The sequence below is a fragment of the Lethenteron reissneri genome, chromosome 30, assembly GCF_015708825.2.
Source record: "Lethenteron reissneri isolate LAM-NWPU_2019-01 chromosome 30, ASM1570882v1, whole genome shotgun sequence".
NCBI lineage: Eukaryota > Metazoa > Chordata > Hyperoartia > Petromyzontiformes > Petromyzontidae > Lethenteron > Lethenteron reissneri.
In genome coordinates this window covers 4,301,550-4,315,524 of record NC_083808.1, presented here as the reverse complement: position 1 = coordinate 4,315,524, position 13,975 = coordinate 4,301,550, and the positions used below count along the sequence as shown (strand labels likewise).

Genomic DNA, 13,975 nt, shown 5'->3' with positions numbered 1-13,975 from the left:
GGCGAAAATCACGAGACCTTTCGCCCGTTTTTAATATTCCCTTCCCGCGCGGCACACGTGGCGGTTTGGGATGCTTCCCCCCTCCACCCCCGTAGGCTTTTCCCGAACGGGCGACGAATATTAATAATTGTGTAAACCGCGTTCGTCAGGATCATAGGTGCGCCCAAGGGTTAATGAGGTCGCAGGTTTGCTGTAGGTTTTTTTTTCCATCCCCCCCCCCCACCTCCCTCTTCCCGGCACGTGCATCTGCCGGCGCGGCCGTTCCGTGGTTGCTTGTTCGTCACGGTCGTTGCGATGCGGCGCTCACGTGGCGACCTATTTTTAGCCAACGAGCGCTTGGCATCGACCGTGGCATCGGCTCCCGAGCCTTTGCATTCGGGTTTTATTTTTTGCAGACCGCAGTTTGACGATTGCCCAGGCGGCCCCCGTCGGGGGCGGCCTCCGCGAGTTTCCGGCCAGAGGTTGCAAACGGGTTTTGATTCCTTACCCGTACCCGGCCGCACCAGGGTCGCAAATGGGTACCCGTACCCGTACCCGGCCGGGTACGGGTACCCGTTTTCTACCCGTACCCTACCCGAAATGAGTGACAAACGGTTACTCACCAGTGACTCACGGCCTACCCGTACCCGGCCGCACCAGGGTCGCAAACGGGTACCCGTACCCGTACCTGGCCGGGTACGGGTAGCCGGGTATCGGGTAGGGTACGGGTATCGGGTACCCGGTTGCGACCTCTGGGGCCGGCGACCTTCGGGGGAAGGCGTCGGGAGCGGACGGGTGGGATATTGCCAGGGCTGTGTGGCGGGTCGCCGTGCGTCTGCTCGTGCAGCGGCTGCGGGGTCTGGCAGCGGGGCAGAAAGCGTTTGGCAGCAAAGGTGCGGGGGGTGGCATCAACTGCAGTTTGAGAAAATTAAAATGGAAATTATTCCGTACGTTTGTTTTCGTTGCGCACTATTGTATAGCGGGGATTAGCACGGTTGGCTATGTGCGGTGCGAAAGAATTTGGACATACATACAGATATAGACTCGCACGAAGACCCATAGATTTACACAGAGACCCATAGTTTGTTGTCCTTCCCCCGCACCTCCGATTCGCACGGTTGGCTACGTACGGTGCGAAAGACATTCAACATACATGCGTAGATACATTTCATGCCGGTCACCCGGACATCTGAAACGTCCGGGCAGCTTTCGACGGCATGTTTGAGAGCTCCGCTAATTGGATGTTACCGTGGCAATACATGGTGCTCCTTTTTGTTGTTTGTTTTTGTATCGGGCCGATGGCCCCCCTGAGACCCCCACTGTCTGTTCTTACGAGGGAGAATCCGCTCGTGGTAATGAGTACGCTTCCTGTTTTATGGCAGTTGTGCTTCGAGATTCAGTTTATCCACAGCGAGGGAGAGGAGGGAGGTGATGAATGCTTATTGGTTGTTGTGACTCGGATGACGTCGATTGACCTAGTCACCGTCAGTCGCGTCCTTGTCACTCGTCCGTCACTACTACCACGGGTACCGTTCCCATGAACTTCGCTCATTGAGTTGCTGAGGATTTGGTCTTCCAAGACTGACCGTTTCGTCTCACGCTGTGTTGAACCACCACACTGTAGGTCACCAACCACACTCACCCAACCCACCCACTCACCACGCTGCATGTCACAACCACACACTCATCCAACCACCACATCGTAGGTCAAAACAGCACACACACTCACCCAACCACCACATTGCAGGTCACAGGCACACACTCACCCAACCACCACATCGTAGGTCAGAACAGCACACACACTCACCTACCCACTCACCACGCTGCATTGTCACAACCACACACTCACCCAACCACCACATCGTAGGTCAGAACAGCACACACACACACACCCACCCACTCACCACATTACACTCACGCACCCACTGACCAGTGCTCTCCGCTCGCATTGCTTTAATTTGGAATCCCCCCCCCCCCATATTGTCAATTGTTCCAATGTCCTAATAATAACCTTGCTCACTCCCAAGAGAAATGTATGAACTCTTTTATCTATTCGACTTTGAATAGTTCTATGTGTTGCTGGTCGCTCGGCGCTTTGGGCCTTTGCTCGGCAAAACCGTGATGAATACAAAATAAAAAAAGTAACGGATTAAAGAATGCACGAATTTATGCGCCCCAATCTAGGAATGGCAGCGAACAGTCACGGAGACATCCCCATTGGCAAATATCGACGCAGCCTGGTGGAATTTCCACCACCAGCTCACAGTTACCGGCAGACATGAGCGTCTCCCCCCCCCCCCCCCCCCACACAATCACCTGACTTTTGACGGTCACTGTGTTACGTGCTTAAGGAGGATGATAAACAGTAGAGATGTCGCTCTCAATAGCATCGTGGTGTGTGAGAACAGCACAGGCTGCTGCTGCCACTGTCGCTGCTGTTGCTGCCTTTGCTGCTACTACAAGCGCCCCACAAATGCCGAAATCATCGACTGCCGTCCAGGCGACGGACAGAGGGTGACTTGCCCATGGCCGTGTGTGTGCGCGCGACCAGGCAGCTGGGCCTGGACCTGGTGCCGAGGCAGGAGGAGTTCCGGATGGTCGACCCTGACGAAATCAGCGTCACCGAGTTGTTCCGGCTGGTAAGGCGAAGAAGAAAGAAACAACACACTGGCACCCACCGTGCAGAGGGGGGCGGCGCCTCCTAGACCACAACCACCCCCCCCCTCCCCCGCGTGCCCTCCGCGCTGGCCACAATCGTGATTGGCATGGGGGCTGCCACCTTTGGATTCGACAAACTATGGACAAATATCACGAAATGAAGGGTCAATGAATGTACGTATGTTGAACTTCTTTTGCAGTGTACATAGCCAACTATGATAATCAGACGTGCGGGGGGGGGAGAACGACAAACTAAACATAAAAAGCAGTTTTAGAGGAATGAGTCTTCAATCTTGATTGAAAAGTGCGTAGCTCCCAGTAGCTTCCTAATATCGGGACGAAGGGGGTTCCAAACGGTCGCAAAATCGCATCCAAAAGCACGTGATGCGGAGACTGCCTTTGTTTGTTGGCTAGTCAAAGTCACATGTCCTGGATAAAATGCCTTTGTTTGTGTGTGTGACGACCGTGTGAAGCTGCATGCGAGCTATTTAATGGGTCAAGAGTAACAGTTGTGCTGAGCCAGACCTATCCAAAATCTGAAATCGTCCGCACTAATTATGCACGAGTGGCAACACTTATTGATGGGCATGTAGCGCGTTGAACGCGACAGCAATTCGAGTAAATTGTCGAGATTCGGGGTCACGGTTTAATTCAAGAGTCCATAATTTTTTTGTCCCGTTACCACTGTCTTCTTTATGGTATTTGTCGTTTTTATGTGCGTGTGTGTGTGTGCGCGTGTGTACACAGGTTTATCCGCTCCAGTAGGTAGGCTAAATGCAACGCTAGCGTATAATTTGCATGTGATTTGCATAAATCATAAATACATTCGCATGCATATATATACACACACACTTCCATGCATCTATCAGTGCCATTGCACGTACGGCAATACCGCACTAGTTACCCAGCGATCGTTAAACGCGTCCCGCGGCTAGGCGCGACGTAACGGCGTACCATCGTCACGCTGTCACGGCCGTGTGAATTGCCTCAGGGTGGAGTGAAATTGGTCTTGAAAAAGCTGGTGGTCATAATGATCGTTTTTTTATCACATCGGTGTTGGCGTCCACATGACCCTTCCCATTTATGGCGTTGGCGATTCCCGTACGGGCTTGGAGAGGTTTGAGACAGGCACTCTGCGGCCGCCTGCCCTGGTTACCTATCTACCCATGGGCCCTGACCCAGGGTAACCACCTCTGGTCGGTGACGAGATGTTAACTCCCTCGCCTGGTATACAGGAGGTCGTCACGTTCGATCCCAATCCCGATGCCTGCATGTTTGGAGTCTGCGTGTCTCTCTCCTCGTGGTGCCGTGGATTTTTCTCCGGGTCCGCCGGTTTTTCCCTCCAAATTTAGAATCTACGTCACACGTTTAGAGTATTTGATTCCTATAAATTTCCAAGTGATATGCCACTTCGCGGAGCTATCATTTGGGGGGAGAACATACGAACTCTATCCGTATATAAAGGCGTCTGAGTATGGAATCTAACTCGGACTCTTCTCGCTGTAAGGCACAGCTGGTTGTACTGCTGTGCTACCAACCTGCTGACCAAATCATATCGCGGGAGGAAGAATGTTTCAGAGTGCCGGAGGAGGACAGAGAACTGCATGCGAATGCTTCGTCTCGAGCGGTGTGAAGCCGCTCACCGAAACACGACATTCTTACTGTCCCGCGGAGACCTAGACTTGCCAGGACAGCTGCCTCAACAAGCGGACAATCTTAAGAAAATCAGGACAGGTGGTAACTCTTTAACCCTTCCAGCCAAGGATTCACTTCTCCCTCTGCACTCGATGCCAGGATGCAGAGGGAGCTTCAGGCCACCTTGAGTGTAAACTTTGTGTTCGAGGCGTATTTGAAAATAGATTCCAGCACGGCGGGCTCTTTGCCTGCCAGGTCATTTGGAAGCTCGATCTTTCCCAACCCGCCCCCCGCGTGTTTTTTCGCTTCGGGCCAACACGGCAGTGCCGGCGAGAGTGGAGGTCGTGTGAGAAACACGCCAGCTGTTCGGGAGCTCCTCTTGAAAAAAAGAAACGGTTTCTGTCCTCATCACTCAGCAGTCCTGAGTCACGCCTAATGACCGTGTCGCCAACAGACGCTCGGATTGTTAGCATTCAACCTGTCGGCGAGTGGGAACACACAGTGAGAGTCAGGATATTCCAAACGATGTATTTCTGCGTTTTTACCGATCTACCCCCAATTCAAATTCACTCATTCGACGTCGCACGACCCCGATGATTGTTAGACATTTGCCGCGTGACGCACTAAAGCAACCTTAATGCTATATACGTATGTTTTACAAATATAATTAGCGCTGTGACATTTTAGCTATTAAATACTAACTTTTTACCACTAACATTTTATTTATTTCCTCCATTCTCTTCCTAAAGCAGACGGGGGGGGGGGGGGGGTGGTGGGCGAGCGCATTTTCTCATCTGATGTAAATAAATGGACCAAATTATCGCCTCTGGGAGCCGTTCAAAGATCAATGAGAACACTATCATTTATGGATGTTGATTACCCTATGAATAACTGGTAATGCATATCCATTTTCATTTAAATTCCTCCCCTCCGCACCCTCCCCCCCCTCCCCCATCTGGTCTTCACACCTGATTGGCTCACAAGCGACGACGTCACGTTTTTACCACCTCTATTTAAGACCGAGGCAGGAGGATTATTTCACAACTCTGGCTGTCGACCTGATGATGCTGGTTGTTGTAATTACCGACGAAACGTCACGATACTCGAATTGTAAATGTCGTGGGGCTTACCCTCCAACGCACCGGTATTGCTGTACTAGTAACGAATTGGCACGTTCTGCTTACGTGACAACCCCTTACTCATTGGCCGTGTCGGGTGGTGGCGGGTTTAACGACACATTTATATTCACGCGATCTAACCCAAAAAACCCTCTATCGTGGACGTAATTTCCGCTGTTGTCGGTCCAAACTCGCCTTCGGTCGATCTCTTTGCCGAGTGAACGCGGGCAAACGGGGACATTTCCCGACAGGCGCACGTGAACCCTGCCGGAGCGCCGCCGGATAGCGACGTCCAGACGCTGTCGCTCTGCACGCGTTGTCGTGAAATTCTTCGAGGAATCCGACGCGGAAATGCGTCGGAGAGCCACGCAGGACAACCCGAGAAGCAGCCCTTGGCGCTGTGCACAAACGCGCAGTTGCGCACTTGAAGGCCCAACAAGGAAAACGGCCTCTGCGTCACCTTTTTTTGCCAGTGTCAGAATGATGGAAAGAAAGAATGTAAGGCTTTGGATATAACTGCTCGACCCGAGCTATCCATGCTTTGATACTTACATTGCCTTTATCCTTCTTGTCTTGTGGCCTTCTCGGGCCTAACGCCGGTGGTGAGACTAGGCCACCAAGCAAGCTGCCGTCTCGGGTGTAGGTCAATCAGTTTCAAAGACAATGTGGACTTTATCAGAGCATGTTTGATTGCATGATTTACCACAAGCACGGGTGGTTAATGCAGCTTTGATGCCTCGCAATCGGTGCCTGTTTGTTGTTTGAACATATTAACAACTCCCGTGTTAGTGCCGGGAAAGGGTTAAATCGGATTCTTATTTTCAGCGAAAACAGTGAGTTTGCATCCTACAAAGTCATTTCCTGCTCATCCGAGCGTTGAAGTGTTGTTTGCATTCCCGTGGCGGGTTTGCGAGTCTATACATAGGACAGCCACTATTGACTTACCCACAGTGTGTGGTATTGACTCCCTGGATAGATGAGTTCGGTCAACCCTCAAGCAAAATTGGGCAGTCAGCGGCAGAGGGTCCTGCTCCCTCCACTGCTGAGCCACCCTCAACCGCATCCACTGCAAAAACCGTGGCAGCAGATGCGGATACCCTGATGCACAAATTGAAAACTCTCCAGTGTGCTACTATGGTGATCCAGAACAGAGCGTACAACGTCTAACGACGCAATGCCCGATCCACAAATACGAAGGAGACATCGCGGCGATGCACTCCGCAGCTCTTGATGCGGTCGCCTGGCTTGACCGCCTCAATGTGAAATTGTAGTTGTTATTCTGCATCAGCCATAGCAAAGAAGAAGAAGAAGACCACCTGGCTGAGCCACCTGGCCAGTTTTCAGGCGGGTCCTGCGTTGGGATGTTTGGTAAATTCCGCTCGTGAGCGTTTGTACTCGTGGGAAGAAACCAGAGTACCTTGAGAAAACTCCCACGTACGAGGGGGAGGGGTGACGCTAACAGCGCCGCACAGATGGATTCGATCAGCGTGTTGTGTGCTGTGTGATCTGACCACCTCGTGGACCAGCGGGGGGTTTAGGAGCATCACAGATTCGCACGATCCACCAACTCTACTCCTCCAGGCGTGCGCCACCACGCCCGTCTCGTTACCGGCAGTGTTGCCACCTGTCTCCGCCTCATCATCGTCGGCCATGATCTATCCGCTGCTGTATGAAGGCCCTCCCTAAGTTGTCGCCGTCTCTCACGGTTCTACGATGTAACAATAACAGTCGCCGTTCGCCAACAAGTGGCAGTGACATCACCACGGCGCTTGTGCCCGGCCAGGTGCACTCCGAGGCCATTTGATGTGTGGAAGGCTCGCTGGCAGGAGGTCATGTGGCAGACCCAGCTGCTGTGGGTTGACTGACTGAGTTGACTGTCAAGATGCACCAGCTGTGCCCCCCTATTGTGTCAACTTGCTTGTGTTTTTTTATCCGCACCCGCCGCTCCGCTCGTTGTTGTGAGCGCCGCTCCTATTCCCTCCGTTGTTGTTGTTGTTGGAGGGGGCGACTGCCTTCAACTGGCCCAGCAGCGTCCTTTGCCAGCCTCTTCCACAGGAGGATGGAACAATCGACGTGACAATTCCTGCCCCCCCCCCCCGGCACCTGCACTCCAGCTGATTGCATCGCTCCCTCCCCGGTTGACGTCCCGTCGGGCGCGTTAGCCCCTCTTGGCTGCCACTTCATCGCTCGTCTCAACCACCGGTTATCATCCTCCCCCTCCCCTTCCCGTAACAAAGTTCAATCTCGTGGGCCGTATTAGAGTACAGGGTCTCTCAAACCCACTGGATCGCGAGGTGGCCAAGAGATGGCAGTCCACCCAAGTTAATTGAATCCATCCGTGCGAGCTTTTTGAGTGTTTCCCCCTCGTACGTGCGCGTGTGTTTTCGCCAAGCTCTTGCCTTTCGCGGATAAGAGATCATCGACGAATTGGCCGAGCAGTTGAATGAACGGCTAACGCCAAATTCGCCCGCACTTGCATTTTGGCCATGATGACAAGCTTGAGTGGTGGATCGCAGACATAGGCGCAAGGTACTGTGTGTGTGTGTGTGTGGCTCAAACTTGTCTGCTGGTGGGTTCATCTTTTTGCCGTGTTTTGTGTGGTCGGGTGGAAGGAAAAAAAACTTTAAAAAAACACCTCGCTATGACAATCGCCAAGCGGCTTCCGAAATGCTGACTCCGGGCGGCTTTGACGATGCAATTTTCTTCAAGGCAATGTTGGGGGGTGGGGGGGGGGAAGAGAGGCTGCGGAGGTGTGGAGGGTTTATTGTTTATTTATTTGCCTCCTGTCGCCAATTATTTCACGTGAGACGGTCTGTCGCTCGGCCGGTCCGGGACTTGGCAGGTTCATACGGTCGCCGCCTCGCAAATCGGCCCACCCACACCCACATCAACGGCGTTGCCATCACCAGGCAGTGAAATGTAAATACCGTGCAATGAAGAGGGGGGGAAGCAACATTCCAGCTACAGGGGCAAAGGGGGGGGGGGGCTCTTCATTGCAGATCTACTGTAGGACGAGCGGCGGAGTGTGAGCCGTATGCAGGAAATGTGTGTCGACCTTCATTTGATTGGGGGCGCCACGGTGGCTAGGAGACGTTAACTCCCTCGCCTGGTATGCAGGAGGTCGTGGGTTCGATTCCGACCCTCAACCCTGCTGCATGTTTGGGGTGTTTTTTTTAAGGCACTCACGTGATGATGGTGGTGTTGATGGGTGGATGATGATGGTAGTGGTGGTGGTATCGGGTGTGTCAATGATGGTAATCGTGCTATTGGGTGGGAAGTAGACGCAGTCATCCTCACGCTTGATAACTTCTGCCCGCTCATCATGGTCATCGGACGCTGAAATAACGACGCTACACCGACGGATAATTCCACCGCCCATTTTGAATCCGGCCGAGTGGCTCAGCGGCTGAGCGAGTCCCTCGCTATCGGGAACGTTTTGCGAGCTCACATCCTAGGTTGGGGAGTCCACTCTGCCTCATCCATCCCTCGGGGGGGGGGGGGGGTCGCAAAAGCCGTACCAATTAAATACTCGCCCCCCTCCACCATTGGAAGATTTCCACCATCCTCTCCGGCAGGGCAGAGCAGCTACAAAGCCTCCGCTCAATGCTCATTATTTGGAGCGGCGGGAAAATCACTTCGAATCTCGTTCACAAAATTAACGCGTGTTAACCGCTCTCTTTTTTTACCCCCCCCGAATCCCTCGACTGAGCAAAACAAAAGCGCGTCTTCGAAGCCACGCTTGATTGGGATTGACTGAATGTGGAATTCAGCCGCCGTAGCGCCGTGCACAACCGAAGCCGTTGTTCGATAAACGCAGCCCAATTTCGCCTTTTGCACGATTTGGAATTGAGATGCGTTTTCTCTTTTTTTTTTTTGTGAGCGTAGGTGGCGGGTATTGTATCCTCACTAACCCCCCGCGCCCATTCAATATAATCAGGGATAGCAAATTTTTTGCACTGCCATTGCTTTATTTTTTTACACACGCAGATCGTTTCAGTTGAGTCTCAGCGCAGAGAGGCTTCACGGTAGAATAATGGCGCAGGCTTGCGGTGACCCTGTCACGTGTGGGGTGCCGTTGAACGTTGTACGGACGTACGATCATTTCATCGCACGTTTGGGTACGTCGTGACATCACGGTGTTCGTTTTAAAGGGGGAGGGGGGGGGAAACTCCGATGACCAAATCACCCCCCTCCCTCCTCATAGGGGAAGCATTTCTAGCTCGATGTCCAGGCTAGCGATCCGTTCACCGGCTTCAGGTGAGGCAGAGTGAGCGGTCGCCATGCCGTCGGGAATGCATCTCTCACGGCAGGAGTTCAGTACGTGGGCGATCGTCTGATCAGTTCACTTTGTGGGGACGATTTGTGAAATCGCCCTGAATGCGCGTGATCGTGTGCCTGGTCTTGGAAGCTAAGCACGGGTTGAGCCTGGATGGCGCTTGATTGAATTTACGCCTTGCACAGCGGGATTGTTGTGGGATGCGAAGGTCAAGGATGACCTGCGTCCACTGTGGCTCTGTGTGTTCTGAGATGGCTCGATATCCCATTGCAAGACCCACAACGACAGGTGGTACTTTGAAAGGGCGAGTGAGTGGAGTCTAGCACCCATCCACATGTTTGGGACATGTTTGGCATCACTCTGTGTGTTACAGTTTAACACGTAGGCTCTCGCGACCAATATCACCTGTAATAGAGGTTTTTGGGTTCGATCGCGTAAATATATAAATGCGTCATTAAACACGCCGCCACCCGACACAGCCAACTAGTAAGGTTTGTCACGTGAACAGAACGTGGCCAATTCTTCACTAGTACAGCGCACCGGTGCGTTGGATTGTAAATGTTGTGGCTTGGCTCTCCAACACACCGGTGTGCTGTACTAGTGACGAATTGGCATGTTCTGTTTACGTGACAACCCTTGCTAGTTGGCTGTGTCGGGTGGTGGCGGGTTTTAACGACACATTTATATATTTACACGATCTAACCGAAAAACTCTTATGGATGTGTGTTCCACCTCACAAACCTGTGCTCCACGGGATGCCTCTGCTTGTCATCCTGAGGGGGCCCGGAAACTTCTTCTGCAGTGCAGCTTCTGATTCCTCCCCCACCCACCACGACCTGTTGACCTCCCTCCTCCACCGTGATATCAATCCGCGAGCCGGCGGGGCCGTTGTTGATGTTCTTGAGGCACGACTGAAAACTCGCGTCTGTCCATCCCGTAATTTTTGGGAGCGCCTAGACCCAGTGGCTCGGAGCGTTCCGTTTTCATTCACGTCTTTTCGCCGCACCTTTTTCGTTTTTTGTTTTTCACATCTTTGGATTCCACCCCGATTGACGTTTTCGATGGAAGTATTTTGAAATGTTCGCACGTACCGGTGCTTTGTGATCTTCCGATGAGAGGCGCTGTGTAGAAATACATTTGGATTATTATTAAATATTCGGAGCATCCCAAGGTGGGAGCTTTGTTACGATGTTTGTGTCCTTGGGCAACCAGGCAGGCAGACAGAACGCTTCAGTCATGAGCAGGTGACAGCCCACTTCAATCACAGCCGTCACATTCAAACGAGATCCGTGCGAGCAAAGCGCACGCACGGCGCGCGAATACGACACCTGATGCAGCGTGAAAGTGCAAAACGGTTTTTAAAAACACATACGTCGAAATGACAACTTATGATACAGGCGATACGCGTTTAAATATGTTTAACATTGGCAAGTAGCGTCAGTGTGGACCGGGGAGGCCATTATTCAACGCAGGCTGTGACAACGTTGTGAGAGATGCTGATAAGTGCCCTTGTGTCTCACAGGGCCTCTTACCACTTTATAAATAATGTTAACAGTGCCCTTTATTTATCCAGGAAAAGCCTCACTGAGCGACAAGACTTTCACGATGGCCCCGCATTGGAATGTTTGGCCACTGCCACTACTTGGTGCCGTTAGTTCCCGTGGGATGAAACCACGGTTACCCCAATGGTGCATAACACTCGCAACTCCATACAGATGGACACAAGACTCCGTTGGCTTTGGCCTCTTCACAGCTTCAAGATTATCACGCGGAGCGTTCCCTGGCAGTGTTCCCACCCCAGAACTAATCGGGCTCAACACCGCTTAGCTTCCCAAATCTTAGCAGGATCTGGCCGCGTCCTGGGCGAATTGTTTGTAGGCGGAATATAAATGGTTACACACTTCAGCCGCTGTCGTAATTACTCACCTTAATGTTCAAAAATTATGATTGAAAAAAAAACATGCAAATTTATGTATTCGTTGTGTTGGCTATTTATTAAAAGTTTAATTTAAAGTTAAGAATGATGATGGTTTATTTGCTATATCTTTTGGGTGTTTATTTGTTTAACTCATTTGCATACGGCTTAATTAACCAGTGCGGTTTGTTAGGCGGCTGAAGCCGGCTGTTAGTTAATCTTTTCTCTCGCAAGCATCACGTTTCTTCGCTGCCGCCGCTTCCGCTACATCCGTAATTTTATTCACAAGAAGGGGACTCGCAAATGCACGTTCATAGATGTCTCTATATTTTATTCTTCTCGCTGGCACAAGTGGCTCTTAGTCGAAGCAGCGGAGCATAAGGATTTGAAAATACGGTAGCGATTATGCCCTGTTGCGTGGTGCGTTTTGTTTTCTCTTTCTGTTTGCGCTTGCACATTTTACAAAGGTCTTTTTTGGCTGCCAGCCACACATGCTGGTGCCGCTATACCGCCAGCTGCCCTGACTGTGGCCTGTGCCATCTCGGCAGTCACAAGAGCGAACCGTCAAACGACCTACTTTTGATTATATTCATAATTCGATATGGAAACGAAGCCTTGGTTTTCGGGTGGGTTTTTTTTGTCCTTCTTGCGTGATATTATTCAGCCTCCCTTCGCGCACACACACAGCGGGTGAGATATTTTTTTTAAATATAGAGAAGATGGAACTCTGCGGTTTTTTTCGTGAACATCTCACGAGCTTGTTTGCCACTGCGTTACCCCCCTCTTTGCATTTCCTCCTCGGCTTCTGGTTTTAATGCTCGCGTGTGCACGTGCGCGCATGTGTGTGGTGTCGCGGTTAGTGACGATTATTTGAACCGGTCCTGGGCCCTCCCTGAGGTCGCCTCGGCCTCAAATGAGTACCTGGTCCGACGTGTAAGCATCGTCACTAGGGAGGCAAAGGCGGCCGAGCGTGGTGCTGGCCACCCACCCACCCCCCCTCGTTTGCCGTGTCGGCCTTCGTAGGTGCTACTCGCTAACAGCACTTGCCTCAACAGTCTGTTAGAGGCTATAACGTGGGGGGGGGGTCTTTATCTTTTGTATATACTGTACTGTATTATGCTTTACTAACACTGCAGGCAACGGTGGATCTCGGTCAAACCGATATTTTTGGAAAACCCTCTTGCGTGTGTGTGTCCGTGTGTGTGCGCGTGTGTGTGTGCCTCTGTGTGTATGTGTGTGCGGTAGTGTAGCGGTTAGTGCGCTGCGCTATGAACCTGGCCACCCGGGTTCGATTCCCGCTCACGGCCAACACCAGTGACGATTATCTGAACCGGTCCTGGGCCTCTCCTAGGTCGACTCAGCCTGACATGAGTACCTGGTGTGGTGTGTAAACATCGCCACTGGGGAGACAAAGGCGGTCGGGCGTGGTGCTGGCCACCCACCCCCTCGTGTACCGTTCCGGCCTTCATAGGTGCTCGCTAACAGCACTTGCCCCTACAGTCTGTTAAGGCTATACGGGGGATCTTTGTCTTTGTGTGCGTGTGCTCCGTGGCATCGATCAGCTGCCCGGAACGCACGCAGTTTTAACCACGCGCGCGCACGCGGTTTTAACCACGTGCGCGCGCGCGCGTTCCAGGCACGGTCGTCAGGCGCGTGCCGTGAGCGAGGGCACCACGCCGTCACCACGCGCCTGCAAGTGGTCGAATTCCCGTGTCGCCGATTTCAATTTTATGGTGCCGCATGCAAGAAGCTCCGCCGATGAATTCCCTCGAAATGCAAGAGATGGTGGTGGCGGCGGCGGTGCGACTGCTGCGTAAGAGCGCTAACAGAGGACGGCGCGGCAAAATCCGTTGTGGTTGTACCTTACTTCTATGCTGCCCGCCTTCACCCGCGTGCACTGGCACAGTTACGATCGAACGGAGAGGTACTCCTCTGGCAGGGGGATACACAGGAGGGTTGCCATCGTGTACACGTGTACGCATAATGACATAAAAAAACTGCAAAGAAAGCAGAGACGTACAGCCTCCTCGGGAGTGTAACGGTTAACCCACTCGTCGATTAAACTCGATTCTTACGCTCGCGATACGTACGACGAGCCATGCCCGTGAGAATCCATTAATACTCAGACGAGACGATCCCCATGGGTCGCTCTTAAAATCAGGGGGGTGGAAATACGCAGCACCGGCGCGGTCCAGGCGCAAGCGGGAGCCGTCCAAACACGACGGGATTAAACGCCCACCGTGTCCTCCCCGCGCGAGCTACGATGGCCCTGTCAGTGTCACACCGCCGCCGCCAGCCGCCGCTGCTGTTGTCATCGCGCGACACGTTCGCTGTTTGCGTGTCCCTCGGGATGACCTCTCCTTTCTTCTCTCCTCCCTCCCTCCCTCCACGGTC

General features: G+C 52.5%; 1 protein-coding gene across 1 annotated transcript in view; it reads left to right on the top strand.

Moving 5' to 3' along the window:
• The window catches only part of DOCK4 (dedicator of cytokinesis 4), a 130,722-nt gene that overhangs the window by 51,603 nt on the left and 65,144 nt on the right, over nt 1-13,975 (top strand). Inside the window, 1 exon segment of the mRNA XM_061562849.1 lies at nt 2,531-2,618. Within this exon segment, the coding sequence (XP_061418833.1) occupies nt 2,531-2,618 (88 nt within the window).